The 8324-nt window shown below is 33.3% G+C and overlaps 2 protein-coding genes across 2 annotated transcripts in view; both read left to right on the top strand.

The window, feature by feature from the left end:
- The first annotated feature begins 1055 nt into the window (after positions 1 to 1055).
- LOC116350941 (polyserase-2-like) overlaps positions 1056 to 8324 on the top strand; it is a 13168-nt gene continuing 5899 nt past the window's right edge. Inside the window, exons 1-13 of the mRNA XM_031782950.1 lie at positions 1056 to 1184; positions 1269 to 1326; positions 1417 to 1536; positions 1627 to 2024; positions 2100 to 2265; positions 2994 to 3071; positions 3141 to 3202; positions 3397 to 3933; positions 6821 to 6983; positions 7056 to 7357; positions 7422 to 7523; positions 7599 to 7773; positions 8191 to 8204. Of these exons, the coding sequence (XP_031638810.1) occupies positions 1133 to 1184; positions 1269 to 1326; positions 1417 to 1536; positions 1627 to 2024; positions 2100 to 2265; positions 2994 to 3071; positions 3141 to 3202; positions 3397 to 3933; positions 6821 to 6983; positions 7056 to 7357; positions 7422 to 7523; positions 7599 to 7773; positions 8191 to 8204 (2227 nt within the window). The 5' untranslated portion in view covers positions 1056 to 1132. The remainder of the gene's footprint in view (positions 1185 to 1268; positions 1327 to 1416; positions 1537 to 1626; positions 2025 to 2099; positions 2266 to 2993; positions 3072 to 3140; positions 3203 to 3396; positions 3934 to 6820; positions 6984 to 7055; positions 7358 to 7421; positions 7524 to 7598; positions 7774 to 8190; positions 8205 to 8324) is intronic.
- LOC116350563 (trypsin-1-like) lies at positions 2939 to 4189 on the top strand. The gene is made up of 3 exons (XM_031782377.1): positions 2939 to 3071; positions 3141 to 3300; positions 3365 to 4189. Exons 1-3 carry the CDS (start codon positions 3011 to 3013, stop codon positions 3939 to 3941), a joined length of 798 nt encoding a protein of 265 aa, XP_031638237.1. The 5' UTR covers positions 2939 to 3010; the 3' UTR covers positions 3942 to 4189.

Genomic DNA, 8324 nt, shown 5'->3' with positions numbered 1-8324 from the left:
TATCACACAAATCATGAACCGGTAGCATGCTATAAATCGGATGGTGCTATTTCTACAGAACAAAACTCAATGAATGTTTGATAAAATGTCTGATAAATTCAAAACTGTAAAGTTTAAAAATAGCTTAAATTTACAGTCAATGAACCAAATATTTTTGACAGTATGGCCCCTAGCAAAGTTTTTATCATATGCTATGATTGATATTAATATAAATGACGAAATGTTGCATATGTATTGCAACGTTTGTATTAATTGTTTTTATGGCTTAAAAAAATTAAGTGTGCGATCGATTATTTTTTGTTTATAACAGGAAAAAGTCGGTCATCTATTCCATATAAACATAGAAGATCTTAAAATTCCAGTATATCTCAATTGCACACTTATCCACTTCAGTCGAAGTGATTTTTTTCTTGTTGTGGAATGAGCTGAAACAAATGAAGTGTGCCTACCAATAATCACTTGCAATTCTATATCTTCCACAAATCTATGATGATTGATTGATCGAAATTACTTATCAAAGACTAAAGCGCAATTTAATTTACTTTAAGTTGAGTTGAGGTTATTGCGTTTTCAAAATTCGCATGTTCAATATCCTGTGCGAATAAGACGTTAAGTGGCTTCAAAAAAATGCTTGCATGATGATCTCATCTGGTCAGCTGATCAACCGAATACTTCCGATAACAATAAGTAAATCATCATTACCAAATCAATATGTTGCGAATTAATTTATGATCACTTAAAAATACTTGCTGCTAATTTCCGACCAAAAGTTTTATAGTATTTCAATCAGAGCTCACATACATTGAACTCATAATTTTGCACTTTACACCTTTAGCGCGACGAATGAATTGCGTTTCACGCACTTCTTCCATTGTCTACATTTTGATAGATTGCTATTTTCCGGCCAATCTGATAAGCGGATAAGCGACATAGTTGAATATTAAAAAAAAAACAGTAATCCATCGATAGGGATTTGCGATATCATTACAAGCATCTAAACTTTCAACGCTATATAAATGAATCAAATTGTTCGGAAAGACATTCAGTTGTTCGAGCACAAGCGACACACAACTTTTGTTGAGGGCAATTATTTGTTTTCGAAAGAAAATCAGTTTCTAAGCAACTCTTAAAAATGTTCATTGCAAAAGTCTGTCTGTTGATGTCAACAGTTTTGTTCGTCTCAGGTATTTTTTCGGAAGAAAAATTGCTCAAAATTCAATAATCAAAGTGCTAATCAATTGTTTTATTCCTGTGTTATGTATATATAGGCGCATTTGTCGATTTTGAACTACAAAAACCGCAATTGGATGGAAGAATTGTTGGCGGGTAATTATAATTTTCTTAGATTTATTCGATTATTTTCATTCGATACAAAAAAAATTGTAAATTTGAATTAATTTGGATTTTCTTGTTTAGATTTGAAATTGATATCACCCAAGTGCCATGGCAAGCCTCACTTCAAACGCGTGGTCAACACTTTTGTGGTGCATCTATAATTTCTGAAAAATGGCTGTTGACTGCTGCCCATTGTACTGCGTAAGTTTCATAATGGTTTGATTGATACAAACTGATATTGTTTGTTGTTTGCATATTTCCGTTAATTTAAACTGCTTTTTATTGCCACAGTGCTGTTCCCAACGCAAAAAATATTCTCGTCCGAATTGGTAGCTCATTGTACAGCAAGGGTGGTGAAATACACAAAGTCAAGCGAATTGTTCAACACGAAAATTACAATTCGAAAACAATTGACTACGATTTCTCTTTGCTTGAACTTCAAGAAAGCATTGAATTTAATGAATATGCCAAAACAGTTGCATTGCCAAACCAAGAAGAAGAAAAATTAGCCGACAACACAATGACGCTGGTGACAGGCTGGGGTGACACTCATTCGTCTGAATCAAGACTTAAACTTCGAGGCGCTGAAGTACCAATTGTAAATCAAGAAAAATGCATGAAGGCATATCAACGTTTCGGTGGTGTCACCCCACGTATGATCTGTGCTGGATTCGACAAAGGAGGCAAAGGTACTTATCATCGAATAAACGAATGCCATATTAAAGTCATATTTATATTTTGGTAATTTTTCTCTTTGTAATTAGACGCATGTCAAGGAGACAGTGGAGGTCCACTTGTCGCTTTTGATAAGTCCAACGAAAATCCAAAGTTGGTTGGAGTTGTTAGCTGGGGTTATGGTTGCGCTAAACCACACTATCCAGGCGTTTACTCTCGCGTTACAGAAGCCCGTGAATGGATTAATGAACATACTGGACTCTAAGCTTAGTTGTGATACACATCAATTCTTTTTGGTTAAAATTTAACCATCGCAATAATTTGTGGAAAATTTAGATAATAAGAAATCAAAATAAATATAAACAACTCAAATTAACTTAAACAAAATATCAGCAACGTTTTTTTCTCTCTCGAAAATCTTGTAAGAAAAGCAAATACCGATTTTTAAACCATAAATATAGTAGATATCTTATTGGCAAAACGGAAATCATTCTATTGTTTTGCATTTCATCCGATGAATTTAGTTGTAAATATCAAATCTGGGAAGTAGCGAGCAAGAACAACACATTTTTTTCAATAACAAACACTTCATTAAAAAAAATCATTCATGATAATGATAATCCACTTGCCGGATGATCAACATCTATCAAGAAATTTATTAATTTAAACTATCAACCGGTAGCGAGTTATCATATAACCATACAAAGCATAATTTTAATTTAAAGGTAATATATGACTAAGTGCGATATATCGCTTTGAAAATTCTGTTAATAAACAAGTACGTGCGTTAAAAAGAAAAGAATTGCCGGTGCCGGCCGGTGCAATAAAATTCAAAGATAAACTGATTGTTGCTTAATTACTTTTTTGAGTAAATCATTTATAAGAGAAATATTTTGGTGTCATACAGTCATATTCTGAGACAAGCGTGGCACGTTCGGTTGGAATATATTAACTCTTCGACAAAACATTTTATTTTCAAATAGGAACGAAGAAGTAAAATATGTGTTCGAAAATTTACGTGTTTACGTTAATCGCAGTATTAACAGTTCAAATCGCCTCAGGTAAATATTGTTAATCAATTCAAAATGTCGATTGAAAAAAATCTGAGAAATTGTGATTTTCATCAATAGGCGACTGGTCTGGTCGAATCGTTGGTGGTGTTCCTATGTCCATAAAAACAATACCGTATCAGGTATCATTACAAGTTTTGAGTGGGCATAAAACGTATCACTTTTGCGGTGGTTCCATAATAAGTAACAAATTTATTATAACTGCTTGTCATTGTACTGAGTGAGTTTTGCATTTTATATGAAACAAGAGGTGAACATATTCATTCATTCCTTAACGATTACAGCAATTTGAAAACCCAAAACCTCAAAATTTTAGTGGGTACATCTTTCAACAATCGCGGCGGTGAAAAAATCAATGCCTTGAAGATTATTAGGCATCAAAACTACAGTCGGGAAAGTTTAGATTATGACATTGCTGTAATCGAATTAGCGGACCGATTAAAATTAAGTAATTCAATTCAAGCGATTGCATTGCCAAAAGCGAATGAAAGTTTTGCTGATAATTCAATGTGTCTCGTATCCGGGTGGGGAGACACACAACTACCCAGCGCATTCCGATTTCAAAGAAACGCTCTTAGAGCAGTAGAGGTTCCAATCGTGAATCAAGAAAAATGTAACAATGATTACAAAATGCTCGGTGGTATCACCCCACGTATGATGTGCGCCGGGTACGACTTCGGCGGTTTCGATGCGTGCGCAGGTGACTCAGGCGGTCCATTAGCTTGCATCGGACAAAATAAAACTCCAAAACTATGTGGAATCGTGTCTTGGGGCTATGAATGCGCTGCACCTCATTTTACAGGTGTCTACACTCGAGTACAAGTGCTTCTGGATTGGATAAAGGAAAAAACTGGTATATAAATTAACATTTCCAAGTCAAATAACACAATCTTGGAAATGTGATAGGTCTTTATCTCAAACGTGTGATTAATGTATGTTATTAAAATTTTATGATAACCAAACAAACAATTTGGATTGTTGATTTTCTGAGTGGCGCATCAAAATCTTATTTATCATTCGTAAATTATTATAAATGTATAAGAGTAGTTGGGAGGAAGTTTTTCGGATATGTGAAACTTTTTTTAACAACAACCGGAAAAACAGACTAACGTGTGACTTTTTCTTGATTTACAGCTATCTTCCCCTTTTCAAAATAAAAACATTTAAAATTTGTCGAAAATTGAAATTACCCAAGTTTTGTTTATTCAGACACAATTATCTTTGTTATTTGATTGAATCACAACAGGAACATTACTCTGCGTCACATCAAGATATTTATAAAATCAACTGATTCAACATCGCCGTTTACAATAAACGTTAAGGTTTAAGAACAATAATTTGACAAAAAAACAACACATTCCAAATGTAATTTACACAATACATATTTTGGGCTGACGTCATTTTGTAGCTTTGGCAAAATAAACATACTTGCTATTTTAATATATTTGAATCAGAAATGTGTATACGTAAGTTATACAACAGAGTAATCACTCAGCGTTGTTTTTGGCAGTTAATTAAAAAGAAAGCTAAGTGCATTGCGGCAAGCACTGAATTACCTTTTTTAATATGCAGGGCTGTAATTTTTACTCTGTCAGTGTGCGCACATAGTAGTGTGTACACTCACATTCCATGTGCGATGCACACAATGCTTGTATTTTCAATGTGCGACGTACACTTGCACAAAAGTTTGACATCTCAAAGGATGGTTTACAATTTTTGGACAACGGTCAAAAATGTCAAACTTGTGGCTAAGTGTGCGTGCACATTGAAAACACAAGCATTATGTGCGTCGTACATGAAATGTGAGTGTACAGTGTACACACTACTATGTGCGCACACTGACAGAGTAAAAATTACAGCCCTGTTAATATGACAAGTTCAAATAAAAGTGGCTCAAACACGTAAAAAGGCGAAATATGTGCACAGAAAGAAAATAAATTGTGGCATTCGAATCAATAAAAAGCTATGTGAAATTTCAAAATCCAATGGACAAAGGTATGTTTAAAATAAAAAAATGGTTGTTATCTACTACAAATAGATGAAAGCTTGCATGAAAAACATTCAATTTCTTCGTAATTAGATATATTAGTATTATTGGGATACACAAAATTCTTGTTATTATTTGAAAAAGTACAATGAATGCCTTCAGAAAGTAAAGGCACACAAACGTAGTGATGACAACAAAATCATCGAATCCATTATTAAATCGATATCTATGAAAAATGCCTCCACATTGAAATGTTTCAGTATATTTAATATCCAACAATTATAAGATTTTTTTTAGAAATAAATATACTTTTTCCCAATAAATTCTCTATTAAAAATCAAAGAAAGAGTCCTTTACTTGTAAAACATCGCCTTCAGATACATCTTCTTCGGAGTTCTCGCCACTAGAAATGTGCCCGAATCGTTGCTTCAGAACAAACATTCTTAATTTTTAATTACGGACGAAACCAATTAGATTACACCGAAATTGGATTTCATCTGTCTTTGTAATCTTTCACACAACACTTAATCACAAAAATTTAATTCAATTCAAATTGTTGTGTTTGTTGAATTTTCTTTAAAAATGTCCACAAAGTGAATTTTAATGCATTCGTTTGCGGAGGAATTTCTCTTTTGAATGAAAATGGGCACAGTGCGCAGATTAAAAATGTCAAAACAATTATCGATCAAACAGTATGTTAAGAATCCTGCGTGAGCGGTTGCGTTTGTTTACCAGTTGAATAAAAAAACAAACAAATCTCCACCACCTAATTGTAATATCGACCGGTTAGGAAATTCAAAACACACCAGCTGCATTTTTCATCTAGATGTAAACAGACATAATAATATGTGTTGCATTCGATTGAATCGATTGCTATTTCGATCCACAGGTGAATCGTACATAAAAATGCAATAAACTGTTACTATGGTATTGAAGCACCGACTTTTATGAATGAATGAGGTAAATGGTATTTTATGAATGGTTCGATTGACTGAAATATTTACAATAAAACATGAGTAGTCTGATTTTGTTCTAAATACGAATGTTTTATTTAATTCTTAATATGTACAGAGGAGCAATTTTCAGGCTTCGTGTATTTGAGCTGCTTTTTTTCGACATTTTTACTCTGATGATATGACAGGAAATTGTTCTTATACTGTCTTTGAGATAATGACTATCTGTTAAATATTTTTGATCATCTCGGTCATAAAACAATGAATTCAATCGTTTCCTCTATCATTTTTTACTTTGCAATAGGCAACCGATAAGGCGTTCATTGAATGAATGAATACTATTCAATGGAATAATTTAGTCACTCAAAATTTGAACCTTCGGAACGTCCTTGGTGCGTAAGTTTCCAACCATAAAAATGAAGTGCCTACGGTGCGTTTTTCATCATTTGAATGTCTTTCAAGTACACAAATCGCAGGCACAGATCATGCTGATAAAATGATAAAGTGCTCAGGCGGCATAGAACTTCGCTTTTGTATTCAACGGTAATCAGTATATAAGCGTAAGTAAACCTCTCAAATCAATCACAAATTATTTTGCGTTGATGATCAATTTTCTCATTGAAATTAATTTTTTCCTAATTTAGTGTTATAGTGATTTCTCTTGTTCAACATGTTTGTGATGCAGATTTCGAAACTATTATTATTGGTAGTGTGTGTGTCGTGTGCGACAGGTACTTAAAATGAATTATATATTGTGTATTTATCAGTAAACTAAAACTAATTTGGATTTAAATTGAAAGTGTATCGGCCAAAACCTCAGCTCGATGGAAGAATCGTTGGAGGATTTCCCATGAATATCACCCAGGCACCTTATCAGGTGTCATTTCAAATGTATAGCAGACACATTTGCGGTGGATCAATTATTTCATCAAATTGGATTGTAACGGCTGCCCACTGTGTCAGGTAATTTGAAACCGCATCATTTGCTTCAAAATACATTTTGATTAATGTCGAATATTTTCTTCTCCAACATAGCCCTGACTCCTTCAAAGATGACTTATCTATTTTTCAAATCAGAGCTGGATCAACTTCACGAAGTAACGATGGTGAATTGATCAATATCAAGCGAATAATTCGGCATGAAAAGTACGACAATAAACTCACTGATTTCGACTATGCATTGGTGGAACTTGTGGAACCGCTTCAACTTGATGAAACCAAAAAAGTTGTCAAACTACATAACTTTGATGAAATCTTCCCAGAAAATACAACATTGTTGGTGACAGGCTGGGGTGACACACATAATTTAAGCGAATCTCGATCACAATTACGTGGAAGTAAGTAATTCTAATTACTAATTGCTATTTAGATGATAAACTCATAATCATTCTTTTAATTTAGCCGAAGTTCCTCTGTTAAATCAAAAAATTTGCCAAATTGCATACAATGAGGAAATATTAACACCGCGTATGCTGTGTGCTGGATTCGAGAAAGGAGGCAAAGGTACTTATCATCGAATAAACGAATGCCATATTAAAGTCATATTTATATTTTGGTAATTTTTCTCTTTGTAATTAGACGCATGTCAAGGAGACAGTGGTGGTCCACTTGTTGCATTTAGTCAAGATGACGGAGAGCCGAAATTAGTTGGCATTGTGAGCTGGGGTTATGGATGCGCAGAACCAGAGTATCCAGGCGTTTACTCGCGAGTTCTGGCAGCACGAAATTGGATATATACACACACAGGAATCTAGTCATTTAGTTCTTTTTAAGAAATTTGTCGAAGCCTGATCATGCCCGTAGCTAACAACACCTCTAATGCGTATTCCGAGTACTAATTGACGTTTGTGACAATATGGCCGTCACGGTTTGGAAAATTCATAATGAATCGATTAAACTGCGTTAAACTGTTAAAATAAAACAGAAATAAATAGATTTTAATTTTTTACATTTTTGAAAATAATTTTTTTTTTTGTTTTTTAATTTTGTGAGATTTTCTGTCCACAATATTCAAAAATATTAAATCAATAAAAATGAATTGGTTGACATAACCTCACTTTCGTGTCACAATCGTGATAAACCGATTAAATAATTATTAAAACAGTAGAAATAAAAATATTTTAATTTTTTACATTTTTAAAAATAAAAATTGTTTGTTTTTTTTTTGTAGTTTCCAGAAGTTTCGTGAGATTTACTGCACAATATTCAAAAATATTAAATTAATAAAAAATGAAGTGGTTGACATAGCCTCACTTTCGTTTTAATAATTATTTGATCGGTTTATCACGATTGTGACACAAAAGT

This window comes from Contarinia nasturtii, unplaced genomic scaffold (genome assembly GCF_009176525.2).
Source record: "Contarinia nasturtii isolate CC-2019 unplaced genomic scaffold, AAFC_CNas_1.1 Cnas_scaffold_4311, whole genome shotgun sequence".
Taxonomy (NCBI): domain Eukaryota; kingdom Metazoa; phylum Arthropoda; class Insecta; order Diptera; family Cecidomyiidae; genus Contarinia; species Contarinia nasturtii.
The sequence above is the reverse complement of the archived record's forward strand: the minus strand, read 5'-3'. Positions and strand labels throughout refer to the sequence as shown.

What these genes read in the sequence shown, in the direction of transcription:
- LOC116350563 (XM_031782377.1), top strand. Translation starts at nt 3,011, where the DNA reads ATGTGTTCGAAAATTTACGTGTTTACGTTAATCGCAGTATTAACAGTT. An exon ending in AACAGTTCAAATCGCCTCAG is followed by an intron (nt 3,072 to 3,140) that starts GTAAATATTGTT and finishes TTTCATCAATAG; the next exon opens with GCGACTGGTCTGGTCGAATC. An exon ending in ACTGCTTGTCATTGTACTGA is followed by an intron (nt 3,301 to 3,364) that starts GTGAGTTTTGCA and finishes TAACGATTACAG; the next exon opens with CAATTTGAAAACCCAAAACC.